General features: G+C 46.3%; 2 protein-coding genes and 1 long non-coding RNA gene across 4 annotated transcripts in view; 2 read left to right on the forward strand and 1 right to left on the reverse strand.

Annotated features, from left to right (window-relative positions):
• The window catches only part of STX18 (syntaxin 18), a 44,012-nt gene extending 24,424 nt beyond the window's left edge, over positions 1-19,588 (forward strand). The window contains exons 3-12 of one of the 2 annotated variants that reach the window (XM_087936716.1): positions 792-907; positions 997-1,074; positions 2,791-2,857; positions 4,843-4,961; positions 7,484-7,572; positions 9,310-9,368; positions 9,923-9,992; positions 10,405-10,485; positions 11,294-11,426; positions 19,427-19,588. In XM_087936716.1, coding sequence (XP_087792842.1) covers positions 792-907; positions 997-1,074; positions 2,791-2,857; positions 4,843-4,961; positions 7,484-7,572; positions 9,310-9,368; positions 9,923-9,992; positions 10,405-10,485; positions 11,294-11,389 — 775 coding nt within the window. In that variant the 3' untranslated portion in view covers positions 11,390-11,426; positions 19,427-19,588. Of the gene's footprint in view, positions 1-791; positions 908-996; positions 1,075-2,790; positions 2,858-4,842; positions 4,962-7,483; positions 7,573-9,309; positions 9,369-9,922; positions 9,993-10,404; positions 10,486-11,293; positions 12,144-19,426 lie in introns of those variants that run through there. The other variant, XM_026700020.2, reaches the window with a different exon arrangement.
• Positions 12,047-23,491, reverse strand: NSG1 (neuronal vesicle trafficking associated 1). Its single transcript, XM_026700021.2, has 5 exons — positions 23,415-23,491; positions 23,179-23,334; positions 20,185-20,301; positions 14,737-14,847; positions 12,047-13,964 (listed from the first exon to the last, which is right to left on the reverse strand). Exons 2-5 carry the CDS (start codon positions 23,308-23,310, stop codon positions 13,764-13,766), a joined length of 561 nt encoding a protein of 186 aa, XP_026555806.1. The 5' UTR covers positions 23,311-23,334; positions 23,415-23,491; the 3' UTR covers positions 12,047-13,763.
• Positions 20,271-20,780, forward strand: LOC148125502 (uncharacterized). The gene is made up of 2 exons (XR_015744182.1): positions 20,271-20,459; positions 20,588-20,780. It is a non-coding gene; the product is annotated as an uncharacterized LOC148125502 (long non-coding RNA).
• Positions 23,492-24,262: the final 771 nt, after the last annotated feature.

Here is a 24,262-nt window from a genome sequence, read left to right on the forward strand (position 1 = left end):
TATTTTATATTATTTATTATTTTCATTAACTTTCTCAAAGCTGATATATAATAAACAGTTAAAAAAGAGTAAAAATAAAATAAAACTAATATACAGGATCCACATGGTATATCCCCAGTCTACAATAAATTTTGTATTTATTCCAGAGATTTTCATATAACCATTTCATATTTTTTCTTTCTTTCCACTTAGCCAAAGTTTACCTATAAAATTTTATTAAATTTTCATTCCCCTCCTTTTTAATCATAGTTTTATACTCTCATTACATATACTTTACATTCCAATATAATCCTTTCTGATTTATCATATTCTCTATTTTCTCATATCCTTTATATAATCAATTATATTTTCTATTTCATGTCTAATATAATATGTATACACTAAAGAAAAAAAGAGAGAATTAAGTTTCCTTTTTGTTTCCATTTAGCCAAGTTTAACCTATAAAATTTTATTTAATTTTCATCACACTTTTTGGACATAATAGCATAATTTTTTCCAGTTTACCATATTCTCTGTTTTTCGAATATCATTTAGATAATCCGTTACATATTTTATATGTAAAGGATTTGAAAGCAACAAAGCTTTTTTAATTTCTCTCCCTCTATCTTCATTTTTCTCATATATAAGGAAAGGTTTCTTCTTTGAGTTGGATGTTACATTATAGCTCTGAGGCAGGTAATCAATTTTCATAGTCAACATTCATTATCCTTTTCTAAAGATTGTGCAAAGTACTATGCTGTCCTGAGCTTTTCTTCAGAAAACAGGGCTGAACTATTGGCTGTCTTTTCCAGTCACCTCATGTCTGAGTATGTGCGAATGTCCGACACTGACCGAGATCAGATTGACCAAGATGCCCAAATCTTCATGAGAACCTGTGCTGATGCAATTCAGCAGCTCAGAGCAGAAGGTAATTGGAGCAACACATGTGGTGGCTTTAGCCAGATGGGTGGAGAGCTCTTTTGAGAAAAATAACATTCTGTTATCTTTTCATTTCAGCACACAAGGACATCCATTCCCCACAAGTGAAGCAGCACCGAGAAACGGTTTTGGATTTCATTGCAGACTACTTAAAAAGTATCAGTTTTGCTTGAAATAACAATCCTTGCGTTTATGTGTTTTGCAAAATTAGTCTCTGCTGTTGTGACCACTTAAGTAGAATCATTTTCAGAAATTCTTTTCCATAGGAGGGCGCCAATTGAAAAGCAGGGTCTCCAGGGAGAAAGGAATTTGCCAATATCTGGAAGAATCTGGCTGGCAACTGGAGGCTGAAGGCAGTGGCCAAACTCAGCCTGGTGGATCGTAGTTTCTATGGACAGTGATATAAAACTGAGTTAAACAATACAAGACTGAGTTAAACAAACAAACATACAAGCTTTTTAACTGCTTGGAAAGGGTTCTTAAGTCCACTGGATAGTAGTGAGCCAATGAAAAAGACATGACCATATTTAAAACAGCAGAAAACATTTCATTAGCATCCATTTTTAATAATACCTCCATTTTTTTCTAGTGCAGAACCAATTTTCTACCTCCTAAATCTTGAAATCTACCCGTGTAGTCACTAGGAGTTGAAAATAGCTTGGTGGCACATGATCATTCAATTCCTGAAATAATCCTCTTTTCTCCAAATAAGATAAAAAAATTGACATATAGCTAATAACAGGGTCACATTGTTCATTTTCCATAATATTGGACTCCCCATTTTCTTGCTGCTGTTAAAAAAAAAATGGAAAACATTTTGTATGCCCATTTATGCACCAAACCCTTTTTGTGCAATCTAAAATGACTTTATTAATTTTAGAAGTAGGGTAAGACAAGGCAGTTTTTAAAATGCTCCATGTATTTCCTATTGTATATTACTGCAGTTACTCTTATTGAACAAGATAACCTTCACCAATGTCCCAATATTCAAAACATTGCTGGTGAGAAGTACCTGTGCAAGTTATCTTTAGCCCAAAGGTTTATTCACTCTACTATCCCAAATAAATTTGGAAAACTTTAAATGTTTTTGTAATAAAGATATGTAAATGATCAGGTCTGGGAGATTTTACTGTGGTTATGCTTAAAATGAGAAATAGAAAATAATAATTTAAATGATCAAATCATTTTTATACAGAAGAAGTTGGTTTATTATGTTATAAAAATTTGCTACAAAAAAGAAATGCAACCATGATTTATAAGTCAGGGATACTGTGGTGGAAACTGCTATTCTGTATAAGTCATTTTTTTAAAAAAAGAGAGGAGGGCATGTAATAAAATAGAGTTGGCAGTAAATTTGAGAACACGAGTTTGTACTCCCAAGTCTATAGAGACGAGGTAATCACAGTTCAATTTGGATGGCTGTTTCCCAGCCTAGGCCATTTTAAGATGTGTGGACTTCAAGTCCCAGGATTCCCCAGTATGTTCCTCTTGGCCTCTAGAAGCTCACTAAGAAAGGATTTTTTGAAATTACCATCTGAGCATTTAGTGTATTTCCTATATTATTATTATTAACACGCTCTGATGCTAAGGAGTTCTACTCCCGCATCCCACCTGAAAGAAAGAAATCTCTTCCAAAGGCAAAACACAAGCATAGGAGAGGAGTTTCAGTTTTACTTTCACAGCAGCAAGCAACTTTAGTACAGAACAGTTGAGCTAAGCCACGCCCAGGCTCCTTGCTGTCTCCTTGCTCACACAGCAAATACTATTTCAGTTTCCAAACAGCCCTCACCATACCGATGTATGCTGGTAGGGAGAAGCAGACTCCCCCCCACTTACTTCCCTCCCCAAAAACTATTCTACTCTCTTTCACAGGAGTGTGCAAGCTGTACTCGGAGCAAAGAGCAATCCGGGTCAAGCGCGTAGTGGATAAAAAGAGATTGTAAGTGAGACTTTTGTTACTGCGTTGGAAGGCCTGGTCCGTTGCTGTACAAACTTCTTGGTTTTTCAGGAAAAAAAAGATTCAATTTGCTTCCAGTATTGGTTCTTTGCAATATCCTGTAAACTTAACAAGCATTGTAAGCGTTTCTTTTTAAACTTATCCAGAATTTTATATAGATCCCTCCCCCCTTTCTTTCTTTCTTTTTTGCAGAGTGATAATGTATCTCATTGTATTTTACCTGAATTCAGTGGGATTTTCTTTTTGAACAGTTACACTTAAGTTTATTATACAACATTGCTAATTCAGCACTGAAGGTAACTGTGTACAGTAGTAAGGATACAATGCACAAGGGGCTGAGCCTTTTTCTGGACTGTTCCTATAATTACGTCATGCAGCATAATTAACCAGAGGGAATAATAAGCCCACTACACAGGTTGGCATGGATTATGTAATCAGGAGAAGTGAATGAATCACCCTGAATACACCGTTCCCGGGGGCAAATTACCTTAAGGAACGAGAACAAACTCTCTCACCCTCTCAAGAAATTTCCATATCCTGCTCAGAATGGGAACCTCCCAAAGCTGTTTTTCCGTGTGTGTTTGTGTGTGTGTGAGACTAGGGGCTGCAATTGCACAGTGCTGGGGAGGGCGACAGGTTTTCCATTTCTAAAGTAATATTGAACACATTTAAACTTCTGTGTGGCAATAATAAAATAATCAACTAATATTGAATATCTATAAATTGTTTATTTTGAACTATTCTTCCTTGCTTTCATTTTTGCAAAATACCCTTTTAAGTTGGGAAAAAAAGAATTGCCCAGCGGCCAAACTCTGTAGGGCAAAATGAATCGATCCCCTTTTATGCCCTGTGGAAGATCTTGAGGGAGCCTTGACTTATTCCCGCTCATCAGAGAGATCCCTCTGTCACCGTTGTTGCTTGTCATGTTCATGGCAAGGAGCGGAGTATATAGTTCTAATCCACCCACAATGGAAGTGATGTGTGTCTAATTCAAACGAGCACAAGGAGCGCGGGAAGGATTAAAATAAAAGGAGGGTTCAGGGTAATGCCGGCCGTTACGAGGACCCACCGACCACGACACTGTCTGGCCGACGAGGCGGTCTCCTCTCTTCTGAAAAGACCACCCCATGGAGGGAAAATGGGCTTCCTTGGGAGGGCCTCCCCGCCCTCAGGGCTTCCAGGGGAGAAGCCCCTTCCCCACATAGGGCATCTGGAAAGGGAAGCCCCAGGAGGAGAGCTGCTGAATGTGACCCAAGTGTCAGGCATGGCACCCTGGCCTGGTGCTCCCTCCCTCCGCCGCCCCCCCCGCACCTGCCTTTAAACACAGTAGAGAAATAAAACCAACAAAGGGGGGGGGTGTTTCTTCCTACCATGTCTAATAACACATTTATAGCTAGCCAAATTAGATTTTTTTTTTTCTGTGGAGCAATTGTTAAATCTAGAGGTGATTACAGAATAAGAAAAGCAAAATCCAGAATCCTAGGAAGCCCCCCTCTGATTTTAAATGCAGTCGTTGATTTCTCTTGGATCTTCCATCCTCAGGCACCTGATGTACGGAGTAAAATCATCCGTGTGTTGAACTCAGCCCCTGGGAACCAAAGGGATGAGCTCTTCTTGTCGGTTTATTGGCAGCAGGGCCTGAGAGGTGTCCTCCTGCCTTCTTCCAAGATGTATTTCAGCTTCTCAGTCTGGTGTTCCTAGGTAGCCCCCAGTCCCAAACCTGCCCTGCCCTGACTGGGTCCAGACAGGGTTGCCAGGAACGATTCCGCCCAAACCAGCCTTTAAACAGCTGTCAATGACTTGGCTTGTTAGGAAAGGTGGAGGTGTTCCAGTCTTCTGTTTCTTTCATCAGGCAGGCGGGCAGGCAGGCAGGTGGGCAGGCAGGCGGGCAGGCGGGCTTTCCAGTCTGATGGGTGGAAAGGAGGAGAGCAGCCTTTGGTTTACCCTCTCGTGTTCTGTTCCTTTAGATCCAGGCTTGAACCTGAGCAAAGCAGGAAGTCTCCAGGAAGAGCGCCCGAGAAGGAGGCGGAGGCGGAGACTCCTCCTGAAGAATTGGAAGAAAAACTCCCCAGGGAAGGCAGCCAAGGTGGTAATCCCTTCCTGCCTGTAAAATCACAACATCCATGCTTTAAATGTTATATAATGTTGAGGCTCCTACGGCTTCCGGTTGGGTAATTTCCTCTTTATTAACTCAGGAAAAATAGTTTTCAGTTATTTATCATTATGCCACGTTTCCAGTGTGTTTGTTTCCTGAAAGCGAAATGGTACATTCCATGGGTTTCAGAAGAGGCCCAGTACCAATTCTGACTCCCTCACTGTGGAGCCTTCCAGTCAGTGGGGCCTGTTTCCCTCCCTGCTGGAGGAGGGTTCCTGCTCCAGCCGTTGCGCACTTCTGGCTCTGCGACTTCTACTGGAACTCGCCCAGGGAGGGGAGAGGTTTCCGTAGATGGCGAAGAGGAGCATCCCTCGGCGGGGCCAGGAGGAGAAAAAGCCACAGCCCAGTGTGTCCCGGGTGTGTTTCCCCCGGAGGGCAACCCGGCCCTCCATCTTCTGGAGAAGAGATTTCACCCAGGGTCCCAAGGGCGGAAAGAAGAGAAGCTTGGGCTTCCTCTCGGGAGAAATCCAATTGCTCTGCCAAAAAGGATGTTCACGGGGGGGTGGGGGGAGGAATGGGGGAACTCAGGAGTGAGAGGAGCAGCATCAGCCCTCCACAAACTAGACCCAAGAACAACAGAAGCCTGTTACCTACCAAGTACAAAGATCCTGGCTGTTTGGCCATAGTTTGTAAAATCAGAACTTTTTACCACTTAATGTGCTGATCATCACCATCCTTTTCTTCGATGTCGTGTCAGAACTAGTGACCTTCTCCAAAGAGTCTGGAAAAGACTATTAGAAGGATTCCACGTTGCTAGGGAGGAAGGCGGAAGAATTGAGCATGGATGTGGTCTATACCTCCAGCTGAAGGTCAAGGCCACAGAAGGAATGAAGGATTTTGGAGCCGAACTGCTGATTCGAGAGAGTCTTGGTGAGACTCCACAGAGCATCTGCAGGGAGGTTCCCGGTGAGAGATAGACCGGGAAGCGGGGATTTGGAAGGTGTCTTGCTGAGGTCATCTGGAGTGTTTTAAAATAGACCTGGAGCAGAAAGGAGGCCAATATCCAGAACCACATTCAAGCTACAGAATTCTGTTGAAGATAAGCAGTTGCATTCCTGGCTGCCTTTCTTGCCCGGACTACCTCAGAGGGACATGACACTCTGCGAGATCTGAGAGTACCCCTCCCACTCCTCACTTTTACTTGCCTGAAAATAGGGAGAGTCCTTTCTGAGACATTTTCACCTCTCCATCTTCAGACTCAAATTTCACTTCTCTAGGCTGCCGTCATCGAACCACCTTTTGCCCTTTTCCAAGAATTTGTTGTCCGGCAAACGGAGTCCTGCAACAGCTTTGGAAACCTCCGCCTCAGATGCAGATTCCTCCCAACTAACAAAGAACACAACTGAAACTCACGAATATACTGCAAATCGCTAGAGGTCACAACCATGCAACAATACATGACGCAGAGGTCGCAACCTCCTCCATAAAGAGTTTGGGAGAGGCACTCATCAGACACAACCCAATCTAGATCTCCAACTACAAAGAGAATCGAGCTTTGTCCTTTACACAACACTCGGCACTCGCTGAACAGGTGCCAAGTGTTTGCACGGAAACCTCTGCACCAAAGAAAGGATTTGTTACGGGAGTTCAGATTCTGCTACAAATGTTGTAAATCTTCTAAGCACAAGCCCAAAGACTGCACAGCCAAGGCTGAACTTGAAAATTGAACCTCAAGCTTTGCATGCTTTGCTTTGTTTGATGCTTTATTAACGTTTACTGTTTATCTTAGTTATACAGTTACTTGGTCTTTAAGTTAGTGGAATTTATAATTCCAGGCGGGGAGTGTGCTGTCCAGCCAGTTATAGTTAATGGGAATTGGATAGTTTGTAAGGAATTGGGAGCTCTCCCCTTAAGGGAATGCATCATGGTAAATGTAGTTAAGGTATCCCGGGAAATGTAGTTCATGTCATGTGGCCACATCTGTAATCCTGATTGGTCACTGGATTGACCCTTGGTGGGTTGGGGGAGGTTTCTTCACTCTTGCCTGAACTCAGCCTCATGCTAGCATCTCTACCCCTGCTTCTACTACTATGGAATGAAATATGGGATAGAAAGATTACTATCATTTTACACTACGATTTCAACTATGCAAAGAATTGGACATTAGATGCATCTCGACATAACTGTGAGTTACCTTGAGGATACCTAATATAATCCAATAAAAGAAACTTTGCATGGAAGAATTTGTAGAGTTATTCTATCTGTCTTTGTATTCAGCAAGTGAATCAAAGGACAGAATAAGGACTGACTCCTCTAGCCAAGACAGGAGGGACGAGACATCCACCAAGCCCCAGAGAACGGTTGCCCATCTGAGATTCCTCTGTTCCAGGCAAGAACCGGAAGCTTAAAAGAAGCAGAGTTGTGTGGCTTTCGGCTTCCCTTCAGATTGAGTTGGCCCCGCAAGTTGGGGCTGCCTTCATGCTGATGATAGTTTTGTTTGGATTCTTTCGCAGAGAGGAACCTGGTTGATGAGCATGCTGGTTTTGGTCTTGGTCAAGACAGCAGAGGAGAAGATGAGCTTTCTCCTGAAGAAATCCAAATGGTAATTCATCTTTTCACCTTGAGCAGGAAGCATCTGCCAGGGAAACCGTTGCAAAGACTCCCTCAAACAGGCACCTTGTCAGGCAGGGAGAGGCCCTGGCCAAGCGGCCTGGGAGACCATGCGGGTCAGTGCATGGAATGCGCTCTCTCTCTCTCTCTGCCTCCTCCTTATCTTGAGCTATTTTGGGAGAGGATCAGCATAGCATTTTGATAGGAAAGTACTAGAGGAAGCTGAGTGGAGGAGCCATGGGGGGCTGGAGGAGGCAAAAGGGGACAACCCAGAAGAGGGAGAGAGATTGAGGGCTGTTGATGGGCTGCAGATTGTCCCCTCAGAGTTGGTGGCTGCCCAGTGTGTGTGGATTGGGGCCCTGCTGGCCTCATGGAGGAGCTCAAAGGGACAAACAAGGGAAAGGAGACGGGGCCGGTGTGGGGGGGGGGGGGGTTCCCCCCACCCCCAGCCTAGGACTCATTCAGAAGAGTGGCAACCAGTCTAAGCAAATGGGGCGGATAGAGTGGAAGTTAGTCTAGGAAAGTTGGCAGGGAAGATGGGCAGGAAGAGAAGGAGAACAGGTGGCCCAGAGGGGACCTGATGCAAGGGAAATCTTGTGAAGAGGAAGGGGAGGGACTGGAGGAGGGAAGGGCAGGCTGAGCAAAGTGGCAGTGGAGGTGTTGACCCACAACACGTGGGGAAGAGAAAGTCTCAGTAGGGAGGCTGGTAGGGAAGGTACAAGCAGATGCCACCTGCCAAGAAGGGTGGAGAAAAGGAGCTCTGATCCTGAAATTTGAGCTCCCTTCCTGCACAGGAGCTGCCATCCTCCCATGGTAGGCAGAGATGATGCTTAAATCCTGAGGAGTTAAGCTTCGTTTCTGCACCCTGCTAAAGGAGCTCCCTTCCCCACACAGAGGGGAGCTGACATCCCTCAGCAGGCAGCTCTTCTCAGCCACCCCCATCTGGGCCTGGAAGAGCCAAGCAGGAAGGTAAGGGGCCCAGGGGGCTGCCTCAGGTGGGTGAGCCCTGCGCAAGCGCCTGTCCCTCAGGGGCTGAAAATCCCCCTTTGATCTTGAGAGGGAGCATCTTCAGCTCCTGAACGGAGCTTCCCGAGGCCTCTCGCCCATCAGTCAGCCTGCCCTCTGCTTACACACCGCGTAGCCCCTCCTGAATGGCTGGCATCAGCAAGTCTCTAGAATTGGAGTCAAATTTTCTCCATAGAAATTTGGAGACATCCTGATGGGCCTTTTAGGTATAGTTTGCATAGATGTGAATAGGCTTTACTTCTTTAATTAGATGGACTTCCGTTTGTCTAGCCTGTAAACCACGTAACTGTTTTGCAAATCTTTTCAGAGATATTTCTGCTGCATTAGAAGTATTTTTACTTGAATATAGAAATAATTCTCATTCCTCTCCCCACCCCCAAAATAAGTCAGTTAAAGAATACTTGCTCAGAAATTGCCGGGAATAGGATGCATATTTTTAATCTTAGAAGAAGGCAAACAGGCTGAAGAATGTTGGACAGGAGAGCCCTGAATTCAGATCTGTCTTCAACGATTCGTAGATCGTCATGTCTTCTCCGGGACCTTCCTTGTTGTGATACCAGCAGGGATAATAACAGCCTAACAAAAACTGAATTCCTGGAAAGAGAGTTTCGTTGAAACTAACTTTCTCACCTAAAGGGTCCATTGGAACAAAGCTTTAAATTGCAATAATCTTTGCCTTTCTCTCCCCCCCCCCGACCTCCAGTTTGAGCAGGAAAACCAACGCCTTGTGGGTGAAATGAACAGCCTGTTTGATGAAGTGAGGTACAATTTTTTTCCCCTTCCATTTGCTCTTTTTCACATTTTGATCAAGGTTTTCGGCCCACATCACCTGCTTGAGGTGAGATCACGTGGGCAGCAGGGTGGGGATTGGTGCTCATCCCGGCGGTGCGTTTGTAGATCGGCCTCTCAGCGGGGCTGGTGCTTCCTACAAATTCTGTGCTCTGGTTCAGCCCAGGTTTTTTGCAGCCTTATTAGAATTCCCAACTCCCAACAGGAACCATCTCTGACTAATGCTGTTTTATGTTGCACAGATAATACGCGTCCAATTTTTCTATCTAGAAGTCTGCAGTTTTACACACCTAGAATCTACACCTAATCATATAAATTGTGTTTTTCCAATGTTGCTATGAACAACTGATCTGCTTTGTGTTAAGCAATTATTGAAAATCTGCTTCATCCAATAAGGCTTCATTATCTTAGGAATGTAGGATATTCTATTTACTTCATTCTGTAAAAGCGGGAAATGTTTATTCTTAACTGTTTTATATATAACAAAGTCTTTTGGCTTTCCATTGTTATAATTTGATCATTTTTAGGCAGATTGAAGGGAAAGTAGTTGAAATATCTAGACTTCAAGAAATATTTACAGAAAAAGTATTACAACAGGTAAGAAGAATCTCATATTTGACTTTTTCACTAAAGCATTTTGAGCTCTGTACAAAAATTCATGGCACCCCGTAGGATAGAGACAAAGTATCTGTGATGATGGAGCAAAGTACAAATTAATGAATAGAGCGGGGACTCTGAGGACAGTTACCAAAAGAGGGTGTGTAACACACATTTGCTGCAGAAATATACTCCAGGGATAACATTATGGGGGATGAAGAAGTGCACTGGGGCTATGAAGACACTGCCGAGTTCCCAGATAATTCTTCCAATTCCCAGTGTAGCCTATATCCTTGAGATTTCCTTGTGGTCTCTCATCCAACTCCTGTCCATCTCAAAAGTCATACTTACCTTTTTCACCTAGCTGCTGCCATTTGCAGAGTCACCAAATATGTGTTAACTTAATTTCTAGGAAACTGAAATCGATAATATCCACCAGATAGTTGTGGGTGCAACAGAGAACATCAAGGAAGGCAACGAAGACATAAGAGAGGTAATCTTGGCCAAGGCTTTCTTGGTCTTTATTATTCTTCACTGGGCCATGGCAAGTTGTACTCCAGTGGCCTGGCTCTTTTGCATTCTGGTTTCTGGTTACACTTGTTCCGTGTGGTGTGAAGACGGTCATCCATTTGTTCATTTAGGAGTTATAGAGCGACCACCCATCTTATAAAACTCTGGGCAGTTCAGTCGGTGGAAGGGCTGTCACTCTGTCCAAAATTAACTGTGGGCAGTATTTGCACCCGAGGGCCAGCCCCCTTCCTTAAGAAGGAAAGATCAGAGGCTGCACAAAAGCTCTCCGATGCTGTGGGGTCTAGGATGGCGTCTGGGGGGTGAGGATGGGGGTAGAGGGGAGCGCTCCACCACCTCCAATCAGCCGTGCTTTGGGGTATAGTCCCCCACTCTCCCCCCCCCGAATGCTGAGGCTGAGACCCTGTGCACCAGACCCCCTGAGCACCATTCCTCGCTCAAAGCCTCCTGCACACTTTGCAAGCGAGGACGGATGGACAACTGCTAAAATGCTACTTCTCTGCTCTTACTTCAGCTCTTCAGATAAACAAGAGGCATAAAACAGAACACAAAACGGGGGTGAGGGCATACATTAAAAAGCTTCATGAACACGTCGGTCATAATTTGATGGGCCTTTTCTCTGTATTCTGCTCTTAAGAGGCTGCCATGTGGAACAAAAGATCTGAAGACAAAAACTGTGTTCGAGGCATAAGTTTAAAAAAATATTTTTGCACCCTTCCTGAATTGCCCACTCCAACGTATGTCTTTTAAAAGGATGTCTTTGTTCTCCACAGGCGATCAAGAATAATGCTGGATTTCGAGTGTGGATCCTTTTCTTCCTGGTCATGTGCTCCTTCTCTCTGTTGTTTCTGGACTGGTACGGAAGCTGATCCTGGCCAATAAACCCCCCCGGAACCCCCTCGCCAGGTGACACTGCATTTCATGCATCATGGCTGTAGAAATGTGGGTGTCTCAGAACTCATGGGGAGCTTTAGGCAGCAGGCGGCTGCCAGGAAATGCTCAGGAAAAGTGTTGACAGGTACATGGTTACAGCAGCGAGTTGCCAAACATTTATATGGGATGAAATGCCGAGCAGCCGCTTCCCCTTCAGGGCTGAGGCCGTGTTTTCCAGCATGAGGGATGCCATTGGCCTCCCCTGCTGGCTGAAGTAGGGGGAGCCCGCCCCCCGAAAAAGTCCCCTTTATGGAGAGGAGTTTCAGCTCAGAACACTGACTGCTGCTTTTGGCTCTTGCCAGAAACTCTTGTGTCCCAACTCCCTTCCCTCATTTTGTCTTCCCTTTCAAAGCCCCAATTGGCCTTTTCAGCTCTGGGACAGGGAAACATGGCTCTGTGGAAGCCCCCAAAAAAGGGGGGAGGAGGTCTTCTTGAATGATCCATTTCAGTTTACAGCAAATGGTGATTGCTCAGACTTAGTCATGCAAATAATCGTTTTTAGAAAGGTTATAGAAGCGGTTTCTGTGGCAAGCAGCGTGACCAGAATTTCTTTCCCTCTCTACTGCTGCAAACATCTATTTAAACATACGGAGTTCGAGACTCGAGCATACGATTTTATTTTACATAGAGTGAAAATGTCAAAAGTTACATGTGAATTCAATAAAAGCACTGACTACTAGGGAATACAAACATGGTATTGTGTGTACAAGAGAGAACTCCTTGATGCAAACGAAAGTTTTGGCACATAAGTTATTGCTTTGTATGTATTCCAAGCAGCAGCAATTACATACAAAAAATTGTACAATATGTAAGTATATTTAATATTAAAATTTCCAACAAAACTGTAAACGGCATTTTCCAAGTATATTGATGCAAAAAAAGATTCTGGAAAGAAATATAACCTAGAACCATGTTTGTCTTATGGGGGTGGGTGGGGAGGAGAGATGTGCTGACGATTTAAAAGTATGTTGCGGTAAAATGAATGAAACTTTTGACATTCCACTGGGAAAGAACACATTCAGAAGAACAAAAATGACAAGAGTTGTGAGCTACAACATGTAATTCAGAACAGCACACAGAGGGCAGAGTGTCTTCCTAGTGCAAGGCGGTGTTTTTCCAACCAGCCCCCATCCTAGGAAAGATTCAGATTAAAATGTGCCACCGTCCTACCCCTACAGAGCTTAGCGGTGGAGGTGGTTAGATTTGGGCTGCCGCCCTTGGCCGCTTATGTTGCAGGGGCTCAAGCGGCCTTCCCAAACTCTCTGGAAAGGTATTGATGGTGACCGTGGAAGAGCATTTGAACATCACAATGTTCTTAATTTAGGAGTCTGTCAAACATAGTGTGTACCTAGCTGGCCTTGGGAGTGCTTAGTTTATGTCCAGAAAGCAGCCTTGTCCTCCCTCCCTCCCTCCCCATCCATCCATCCATGGGCCTTTTCAACCTCAGAATCGTCTGGCTGGCATTTTATTCCTTAGCTGACTTGACATCAACATCCCACTGAACATAAGGGAACCGATGTCTCTTCACCGCAGCCTGACAGGGAAGGAATAGGGAAGGCCAAAGAACGCTGCCAACCAAGGGAATTTTACCATGTTAAGGTTTCCAAAGGAGGCCATTCTAGTAAAATATGTCCTTTCTAGTGACACAGATTGTATTGTGTCATTTAAAGAGTTTCCGTCTTGTTTAATCTCCTTAAGTCACCACTACCCCTCAGAATATTTTCTCCTTTATATTCCTGCCCTTTATTTAAAACTCCTAATCTGTCATTAAAGCTGTATAGCTCTTCAATGTCTAATTTCTATTTTGTTTGCACAAGATTCTTTCATGTAGTGAAAACAGTGAAGTTCATGCTATAACAGAAGCAATTAAGCCTGAAGGGAATGGATATAGTGAGCAAAGTCAGGCTGCTTTTATTTCTTGGTCTTCATTTTGGAACTGCAAGCCAAACCCCATGGAAGATTTCACAGCTGATTTAAAGGGAAACAAAACACGAGGACACACAGTAAGAAGAAGAAGCACGTTATCCCACAACAACGAGCCCTGCCTGAATGTCTCTGTCAGGTGTCTAAATTACAAGAATGGGCCTAAGTTCAATGCCACTGAAAGAGAAATTGGTGTTAGAGCTCTAAAGCAATGCCAATGTGCCCCGGGCCATTCGTGGCCCACGTTCTTTTTCGTTGCTCCGTTTTGCAAAGCAGTTGTCAGCAACCAAAGCAATTACACCATAAATTATGAGCAATCTCTAAGTGAACCTAACAATGAAAACCATGAAAACCGCCTTTGGGCCCTTCTTCATCAGACTCATCCTCCTAAACAGGTTTCTCAGCTGCCTCAGTCTCCTGCTCAGAAAGTTTCTCTTCCGAAAGCACCGTCATCCATGGAGAAACTGACCGGGTGATGGTCTGCTTGGCCAGGTTGTAGTGGTTGATCACCGTGTAGAACTTTCCTCGAGCGCTAGAGTCTTGTTCAGAATAGTAGCTCTCTAATCCAGCCGGAATGCATTGATTGTTCTGAAAGACACAGATCACACACACACACACCCCTGAAAACCAGAGAGAAAGCAAGGCGGCACTCTGTGTGTGTGTGTGTGTGTGTGTCTCCCAAAGTAGCTGAGAAAGACAAGGCGCAGGGCAGCTTCTCGGGCCCAGCAGCTGTGTCCCCCTTTGCATTGGTTTCTGTTCCCCAGTCTTTAACCTTCCTTCCTCTCCAGGGCACCTCAGTGGTTTCTCTCTCTCTCTTGATTCTCCTGCTTCCAAGATTCGCAGAGCGCCCTGGCCCAAAGGAGCCCTTTCTTGTCCTGTGGCCCTTGTTTCTAGGGACTGCCATTTGCGGGGCCTTTGATCTCCCTGCCCCCGACCACCTTTCTGCTCCTCTGAGGGATAGAAGAGAGCCTGCTTCTCTGCTCTGAGGAGGAAGCGCCTGGCAGGTCTGGCCCAGCTTCGCCTGGGAAGTGCCTCCATCCCTGGGATCTAAGCTGGACGTGGACCCAGAGGCTGAGAATCAAAGGCTATTGGCCTGAAGGGCCGGCCCAAAGTGGTTGTTCCCCCAGGAGCCACGTTTTTCCAGACTGCCCTGATCGAGGGTTCCAAGGGCCCAAATGAGTTGTTACAGCACAGAAAATATTGATCCCGGGAAGGAGTATTCATGCCTGGCTCTTTCTCCCCCATCTCTGTGCCTCCACACACATCCGAGGCTCCCACCTGCGCTCTAACGTCTTTGCCCTTCTTGCACGGTTGACCCCGCCGACTAAGCATCCCTGTGGCCTTCAGCCCCCTTCCTTACCTTGAAGATGAAGCCTTCTGGGCAGGCTTGGTCGTACTTATAGGCCTTGTAGACCACCAGAAACCCAACGCAGGCCAGGAACACGAGGGCAAACAGGATCAGGGCCGTCACCTGCAAACAGATTTACCATTTCTTTTAAGTAACACACGTTGCTGCGAAAGGCTTCCAAGCAGAGCGAAGGATTGTCCTCGACATCTCGCGGGGAGCTTCCCTACCTGAGCTGGCAGTTTCTATGGGGGGGAAGAAGAAGAGAGAGTGCAGTTTCACCACCAGCCCGTTCCCCCAGAACCCCTTGCCCACCTGCCCAGCTCTACAACGACCTGGGTCTCTCTCCGGCTGCTGGTCCCGCATTGCCCCTTACAAGGGACCCCTTGCTCAGCTGGCCATTCTACCCGCCTGCTTAGCTATCTAAACAATCACCTCAGTGTTAAATCCACTTGCTGTAAGCTGCCCAAACTCGCTCTGGATACTGAGATGGGCAACATATAAATTTAATAAATAAGAAAGTTTACTCCTAAGTGATGGCTCAGCAGAGCAGTTTGGTGTTGATCAAGAAAGTCCCTTGGCTGGACAATATAAAGCGGCTGACAATATAATGCAACATAATGATGGGGCCGTTGGATTGGATCGTACTCAAGGTGTTCCTGAGGATCTTCCAAGGCACCTATGAGTTGCAGTGAAGAGTTAAGAGGAGAATTATAGCAACAGCTATAAAGACACCAACGTTGAGAACAAACAGAAAAAGCAAGGGAAGTCTTCCAGAAGTTTTCCACTCAGAAGGTTCTAATTTCAATTTGGTGTGATGAAGAGACGGACGGAACTAATTTCACGATCAGAGATAGGAGTAAGCTGAAAACGCCTACGTAAAGATGTCTGCTTCCAAGGTATCTTAAAAAATATTTGGTAATTATAAAAACCCCTGGCACTAGAACATGAAGGTAGATTTACGTCCTCATTATCAAGAAGGCTGGAAAAATCACTGAAATAGCTATGGGAATATGGCAAGCAACATAAAATTTAAAATACAAACCAGAATAAGCCAATCAATAAAAAAAGCACTGGTAAACGTTCTATCCAAACAACGCCATAAATCTGGAGCATAACACAGTAGTGAACCAACTGTAAGAAGTTGGCCTATCTATCTTGTTGGAGAAAACTCCCAAGAATAACATGGACAGCCACGAAAACAAACCGATGGATCATCAAACAAATGGACCCAGAATCCTCTCTCTCTAGGCTCAAATTATCCCATTTCTGGGAAGACCCAGCTCTGTGGACAAGGTGGCTCTCCTGCTGGAAAAGACTGAAGCACTGTGAGCACCCGGCCCACTTAGCTGGAAGGCCCCATGCCGTTGTTGGCCTTCCCTGTTGGCCTTGGCATGGCAGTTTAATTCGTTCCACTTACACACGGTTGAGTGGCAGATATTGGAAGACTTCCCTAAAAGGCTACCCACACGTTGACCGGTGTCTCTGGGTGTAACCAGGAGGGCTTGCGGGAGTTCCACAGCAAAAGCCTTCCCTTTGCTGAAGGGCCCATCCTTTTCCCTCTTCCCCTCTAACACTGTGAACTGGCACCACCCAGAGGCCCCAGCTGCCTCTCAAGCCCTCTCCAGGGCCCCGTTGCGTAGCGGCAAAGCGCAACAACCTGGGCCTGAAAATAATTCCCCAGCGAGTCAAGCAAAGAGGATGGAAGTTTGTTTGTCTCCTGACTTCTAGTCTACACAGGCCAAGACCTGATCAGTCCCTCGGTTATGCATTGCATGTTAAGTGGAAATATGCAATGAGGTTTCCTGTTTTTCACAGGAGAACTGAGAAATCTTGATCTATAAATAATGGTCTATTTTGCATACAAAAAGTATTCGACATCTCCGCATTTATACAGCTCACTCCAATGCCAGTAAGAGGCAGAAACCAACAAAATGAAGTTCATAACTAGACCCACATTTGTTTGCTTGTTCATTTCTTCATTCGGTCATTTGGCTAAACCACATTTTGAATTTCCAAACTTTTAAAAAGCCAACTTTTGCCCCTGTGCTGGGTGACTCTTCCCTCAGGTTCCCCGGAGGCTTTCCCAGGGGAGCTGTCCTGGGGTACTTCTGTGGATTTGCCTTTTCCTCTTCCCATCCGGGAGATGCATTTGCCCACAGTAGTCAGTCTAATTCTTCATCACTTGATGTGTAATTCCCTGCTAAACACAGGATCTCCCTGGATGAATTCTCCAATCCAGACACCTTCCTAGTCCCTGAAAACCTTTCAGATTCTCAGTCAACTACGTGCAATGGCACTGTCATCAAGGTCTACAGGTGAAACTCAAAAAATTAGAATATCGTGCAAAAGTTTATTTATTTCAGTAATGCAACTTAAAAGGTGAACCTAATATATGATATAGGCTCATTACATGGAAAGCAACATAGTTCAAGCCGTGATTTGTCATAATTGTTATGATGATGGCTTACAGCTCATGAAAACCCCAAATCCACAATCTCAGAAAATTAGAATATTGTGAAAAGGTTCAATATTCTAGGCTCAAAGTGTCCCACTCTAATCAGCTAATGAAGCCATAACACCTGCAAAGGGTTCCTGAGCCTTTAAATGGTCTCTCAGTCTGGTTCAGTAGGAAGCACAATCATGGGAAAGACTGCCGACCTGACAGTTGTGCAGAAAACCATCACTGACACCCTCCATAAGGAGGGAAAGCCTCAAAAGGTAATTGCAAAAGAAGTTGGATGTTCCCAAAGTGCTGTATCAAAGCACATTAATAGAAAGTTATGTGGAAGGGAAAAGTGTGGAAGAAAAAGGTGCACAAGCAGCAGGGATGACCGCAGCCTGGAGAGGATTGTCAGGAAAAGGCCATTCAAAAGTGTTGGGGACTTTCACAAGGAGTGAACTGAGGCTGGAGTCAGTGCATCAAGAGCCACCACACACAGATCCTGGACCTGGGCTTCAAATGTCGTATTCCTCTTGTCGCTCCTGAACAACAAACGTCAGAAGCGTCTTACCTGGGCTAAAGAAAAACAAAACTGGTCTGTTGCTCAGTGGTCCAAAGTCCTCTTTCCTGATGAGAGCAACTTTTGCATCTCATTTGGAAACCAAGGACCCAGAGTCTGGAGGAAGAATGGAGAGGCACACATTGCAAGATGCTTGAAGTCCAGTGTGAAGTTTCCACAGTCTGTGTTGATTTGGGGAGCCATGTCATCTGCTGGTGTTGGTCCACTGTGCTTCATTAAGTCCAGGGTCAATGCAGCCATCTACCAGGAGATTTTGGAGCACTTCATGCTTCCTTCCGCAGACGAGCTTTATGGGGATGCTGACTTCATTTTCCAGCAGGACTTGGCACCTGCCCACACTGCCAAAAGCACCAAAACCTGCTTCAATGACCGTGGGATTACTGTGCTTGGCCAGCAAACTTGCCTGACCTGAACCCCATAGAGAATCTATGGGGCATTGCCAAGAGAAAGATGAGAGACATGAGACCGAACAATGCAGAAGAGCCAAAGGCCGCTATTGAAGCATCCTGGTCTTCCATAACACCTCAGCAGTGCCACAGGCTGATAGCTTCCATGCCACGCTGCATTGAGGCAGTAATTGCTACAAAAGGGGTCCAAACCAAGTACTGTGTACATATGCATGCTTATACTTTTCAGAGGTCTGATAATGTTCTATGTACAATCCTTGTTTTATTGATTGCATGTAATATTCTAATTTTCTGGGATTGTGGATTTGGGGTTTTCATGACCTGTAAGCCATAATCATCCCAATTATGACAAATCACGGCTTGAACTATCTTGCTTTGCATGTAATGAGTCTATCTCATATATTGGTTTCACCTTTTAAGTTGCATTACTGAAATAAATGAACTTTTGCACAATATTCTAATTTTTCGAGTTTCACCGGTATTGTTCCTTGCATATTTATCCAAATAACAGCTTACACCACCAAGAAAAATCAAACATTCTTGTTCCCTATGGTCTTCCTCAAGTAATACTTTACTTCTACCCTATAAAACCTTTATGGGATTAAGGAACCAAACTTTAATTCCAAGTTTATATACTTTGCATGTTCTCTAAACTAACAAACATAACGAAGTTTTTTTCTTAAAATCCTATATTTCTCAATGAGTTGCTAAGCAGACAAATCTTCTTCCCTGATAATAAAGCCGCCGCAGGGCACCCCTCCCTCTGTCTCTTCCGGTTAGAATTCAGCCGGTCTGCTTATAGGCAGATCTCTCTGCAGCTTTGTGTTCACTCTCGCCACCTTCCCCCTTTTATAGCAGAAGAGCAGCCTTCTTCCAATGGTCAGGCACAGGTGCAGTCTCCCTATGGGTTAAACAAGTGGCATAGCTCCAGGCTCCTTGGTGCTCCTTCTGAGGTAGGTGGTTCTCTTGCAGATGTTTCATGACCCAACTAGGGAACGTTCTCAGAGCCAAATCCACTAATTTCTAGCAATTTCTGGGTCACGAAACATCTGCAAGAGAACAACCAGGCTCAGAGAGAGCATCAAGGATCCCCCAATTCAACCCTGAGCTACAAATAGTCTCCTATTGGCACAGCTATTCTATAAGCTATCAGCCTTCCCAAGTAGACCAGGCAGGAAACAACCCACCAGGTGAGTTCATTCTACTTTATTGTAAGGCTACCTTAACAGAATCTTGCAAATCTGAAAGTACAAATCTCCTGTTTTTTCTTTACAGCTGGAGAAGCTAGGGAAAGAGGGGGTCCTTCAGAGTCTCTTTCTCCACCCATGAGGCAGCTGCAAACTAGTTCCTCTTTTCTGACCGTTCCTTAGGCAACATTTCTTCCCTCAAGGTCTTTCTCATATGCCATTAGATAAATAAACCACAGCTGTATTTTAACATGTCTCAGTCCCCTGTCACAACTTTCCATACCATACGCGATGGTCATCCTCCGTCTCTGTCGCACAGGGCCACATACAGCATTCCTTGCATTGGTCAGTTTTGATCTTAAGTGAAACCCAAGGCTGGTCTTGCCCCATGTCTGCCTGTCTCTCTCTCTCCCTCCCTCTCTTTTCAAGTTAAATCACTGATATAATGTCATCTTAAATTCATGATGCTCAACCCTAAACTTCTAGGACAGTTTAGTCATCACTGGAAAAGAGTAGATGAAGGAAGGAAAGAAAGTAAATAAATTAGTTACTATGGAAACTATGGATCAGAGACTTGGAAAGTTCACCTTAGTACAGATGAAACTGTTTCCATACAAATACAGTTCTAGCAGTTCCTAGCACTTTCACTGAGTTTAAGGGGTGGGGTAGTACATTAAACTTCAGCCCCTTAAGGCTGAAAGGATTCTGCAAGGAAGTACTGCATACTTTTACTTTGATTCTTCAGTTTTTAGTTTGTGGCAATTGTTTAATATCTGCTAGCATTTTGAAGTGAGATAAATGTAACATTCATTTTTTCATCCTTGAACATGAGCTGATATGGCTTACCTTAAAACGTTCTGAGATGCCTTGAGTGATACTGACTGTGAATTCTGCAATTCTGGGAGAACGAAATTTCCCTTTCTTCCGATCAGGTTCATATTCCGTCTTCGTCTTCACCACCACCTTTTCAAAGAACACCAACAAAGGAGCCATTAGCAGCACAGTCGCCCCGCCACAACTGCCATGCCCGCATCTGCCTGTTCTTTGGCTTGTGGTCATGAGCCACAGGATAAAGAAGTTCGAAGTGACCGTCATCTTCTGTGCCGTGGCCAAGAAAACAGGTGTGTCCCCAGACCACTCACAAAGGATTCCCCACTCCCCCCTTTAATTTATTTTGTCCTTTCAATCACACAAAACGGACACAGCTGATTTAAATAATTCCCTGTGATTTTCTCCCTGGGGATGCAAGGTGCAGAGTCTGCCAGGAAATGCTTTTCCATGGGGTTTGCTGAAAGAAGACTAGAAAGGGCATTTTAAGGACATTGGGTTCAACCACCTTATATTCTAATCACCTTTGGATTTATATTTACTTTATAAATTAATATGTGGTCTTGAAACAAATGCTTGTAAAGGGAGGTCTTCCTAATTAAAAAGGAGGTAGCAATTTCCTGTATCTCACTGGGCAAACTGGCACCACATGAACTGGTCCTTGGCTGATCCTGACCCAGGGTCCCCAGGTGAGATTAACAGCAGCTTTAACTGAAGAAATGACTCTAGCTATGACCAGGTTAAACCAGGAGTGTGCAAGCTTCTTCAACCGGCGGTCATACTTAGCCTCTTAGTGACAAGTTGCAGTCTTCAATCTTAACAGAGCTCAAAGGGACCTTGGAGGTCTTCTAGTCCGGCCCTCCCTGCTCAAGCAGGAGACCTGATACCATTCCAGACCAGTGGCTGTCCGGTCTCTTCTTAAAAGCTTCCAATGATGGAGCACCCTCAACTTCTGGAGGCAAGTTGTTCCGCTTACTAATTGTCCCTCCTATTAGGAAGTTTCTCCTGAAGTTGCTTCTCTCCTTGATAAGTTTCCATCTTGCCTTGCCTTCTGACGCTTTGGAAAATAAATTTACCCCTTCTTCTTTGTGGCAGCTCCTCAAATACTGGAAGACTGCTATCATGTCCCCCATAGTCCTTCGTTTCTCTAGACTGACCATCCCCAGTTCCTGCAACCATTCTTCATAGGTTTTAGTCTCCAATCCTTTAACCATCCTTGTTGCTCTTCTCTGCCCTTTTTCCAAATTCTAAAACTGGATGCGGTATTCCAGGTGTGGTCTTACTAAGTCTTTATAAAGCGGTACTAATATGTCACGTGATTTTGATTCTTTGCTTACAATCAAGGATTATATTAGCTTTTTTTGGCGGCGGCTGCACACTGCTGGCTCACATTTAAGTGATCCAGCCCTCCACAATGGCTGTTTTTGAGCCAGACTTTGTCTAATTTGTACTTCTACCTTTGTTCCAAGGAATCGGATAATTAATGGGAAGAGTTTAAAACAAATCATAAACTCTTAGCAACTCGAAAACAATGCTAGAACTCAACAAGAATTTGACGGGCACGCGATGCCTCATTTTGCTTGAATAGCTTTCCCAGTAGATTGTAGGAATACACATCATAGATCTTAATCTCAGCAGATCATTGGCCAAAGTGCTCCAGGACATTCTGATCAGCCAGCTAAACGCTGTGCTGTCAGGTGGCCTTCGCAGCAGGCCTGGCAGAGTTCTCCTCCATTGTGCCTTCCAGACCAGATGAAGAAGGAGTTTCAGTCCTGGACCGCCTGCTCCTCAATATTTTTATGAATGACTTGAAGCGAGAGGCTCCCCAAATCTGCTGTAGAACTAGAGCCTTCCCAAGCGAAAAGAACCCCCAGGTCCAGGTCTTTTTTTTTTTTGTTGCTCCATCCTCTTTTAAGAAAGAGCTGGGCTCTGGGCTCTGAATGCCCCCTTCGAGCACCACCATGCTAGGATCCCCCCAAGAGACGAAGAACTCAAAGGAGCTTGTCGTGTATTAGATACCGGATAGCGAGTGTTGGCTGAACGACTTAGTCGTTCCTGATCCGAAAGGGAAGACTGCGCTCATTTACACTCATGAAGGCTTCTCTGAGGCCATATCCAGATCGGTCCTATCGGGCTGTTTATTTCCTGAGGAAGGAATGGACGGAGGGGGCTTTTGCCTGCCCCCTTCCGCGACAGAAGCATCCTCCGAGTCCGATGCTAGCGGAGTCGCGGGCCAGGGCCAGGCGGAGGCCACACCCGAGGGAGGGACAAAAGCCTCGCCGCCAGACGCGAACAAAGAAGAGCCGCCGCCGCCGCCGCCGCCCTTCCCCGCGACTCGTATCGGCCACCATTTCAGCTCCCGAATGGGTTTTTTTCCCCTTTGCAAGCTGATTAAAACGCCCAATTCTGAATTTACTCCCCCCTCGGTATTGATTTTAAATGTATCTATAGCGCTCTTAAATGATCCTTTGCACGCGGTCGCTCGACAATAGGCACGGGAATAAAGACCAGTAAAGCAACTGAAAATAACAAATGTAAAAATATTCAACGCTGTTCAGAAAAAAAAAGGAGCGGGTTCTTTAAAACAAAAAAAAACCCGAGCCTGCTTCGCACTGCGCCCTGAACGCGCCCCAGAAAAGTCGCTGAGGGGAAACTCTTCCAGAGAAGCGGGGGTGGGGGCGGGGGTGGGGGGTCCGGCTTTCCCTGCGAAGGGCGCTGGGCCGAGGGCGGACGGAACCCACCCACCCCCGCCCCTCCGGTTCCCCGGGAAGGAGCGCCGCCGCCGCCGCCTCCCATCAGGGATACCCTGCGCTCCCTGCCCGGAAAGGCTCCGCGGCCGGCCTCGAGCGGCGCAAAGCGGGAGGGGGCCGGCAGACGAGCCGAAGCCCTTCGCGGCTGGGATGCTCCGGCCTCCCGCCTGGCTAGCGAGCCTCCTCGCCCCCGCGAGGGCTGCAGCGGAGTCCCGAGGCAGCCCGGGCGAGGCTCGCTCCTCGCGGCGCTGGCGCTCGGTACCTTGTCCGGCGGGGGGAACTGGAGCTGCCCGACATCCAGCGGCGTAATCAGCGGGATGGTGTCGAAGCCGTCCTCCGCCGGGGCCGGCTTGCCGCGCTTCTCGCCGAAAGGGCCGCCGCCCAGCTTCACCATCCTTCCCTCGCGAAGAAGAGGAGCCTGCAAAAAGGCCGCGCGGTCAGGCGAGGCTCGGCCCCGCCCCAGCTCCGGGTCCCGCCCCGCCCCGCGGGAGACCTTACCTGCTCGGGCCCCCGCTTCGTCCTCCGCTGCCGCAGCCGCAGCCGCGCCGGCCCTTCGCGAGCTCCTCCGCCGCTCTGCCTCCCAGCCCGGCGCCTCCCCTTCCGCAGCTCCCGGAGTGACGCAGGGCCGCGCGTGGCCGCCGACTACCCCGCCCAGTCGGCCTCGGCCGGGGCTGCGGCAGGGCGCGGGGCGGGCGGAGAGCGGCCGGAGGCTCCTGTGGGGCAACCGCTGACCTGCCTCAGGCGGCGCACCTGCTGGCGCTCGGCAGCCGGTCCCTGCTCGGTGCCTCCACCCGGCTCTCCGGCTGCTCCTGGCCATTGGGCGGCCGCCCTGTGGAAGAGAGACGCCCGGCAAGAGCCGTCGCGGCGCCCTGGCTGCCCGACTCCCCCCATCCCGCGAGCGCTGCCCAGCCGCGTCCTTCCAACAGTCCCGGCCTGTTGTCAGTCCCCTTCAGCAGCCAACCCTCATCCTAGGGGCAGAGGGGCTGAGAGCGGGCCTGATCCCTCAGTCCCTCCCTGCGAGGGTGGCCTTCTGCCCAAAGGGCCCAAGTTTCCTTGAAATACTCTCTCTTGGGGATCAGAGGAACCGAAGGGAAGGAACCAGACCCAACTTCCACATGTTTTTTAAATAAGTCAAGGCATTAGGATTGTTGGCTATTAATAATTAGCAACCCTCGGAAAATATCAGCAGCCCTATTATTTCAGTATTTGCTGATTGTCCTGTTTTAAACCCTCGCTCACTCATTATGGAAATGGGGTTATGCAGGTAAATTCAGACACGACTGAGGCAGCCTTCAGGTGAATAATAAATTTTAAAAAGAAATACAAGCCTCTAGGCAACAATTCAG

Source organism: Pseudonaja textilis, chromosome 6 (assembly GCF_049901715.1).
Source record: "Pseudonaja textilis isolate UNSWEBS1 chromosome 6, rPseTex1.2, whole genome shotgun sequence".
In the NCBI taxonomy this organism is placed as follows: domain Eukaryota; kingdom Metazoa; phylum Chordata; class Lepidosauria; order Squamata; family Elapidae; genus Pseudonaja; species Pseudonaja textilis.

Bases quoted from the DNA above. Each gene is read 5' to 3' on its own strand.
- NSG1 (XM_026700021.2), bottom strand. From the start codon at position 23,310: ATGGTGAAGCTGGGCGGCGGCCCTTTCGGCGAGAAGCGCGGCAAGCCG. The intron at 20,302-23,178 runs GTACCGAGCGCC...TTCTTTGAAAAG, and splicing joins AGTTCCCCCCGCCGGACAAG to GTGGTGGTGAAGACGAAGAC. The intron at 14,848-20,184 runs GTAAGCCATATC...ATCTGTTTGCAG, and splicing joins GCATCTCAGAACGTTTTAAG to GTGACGGCCCTGATCCTGTT.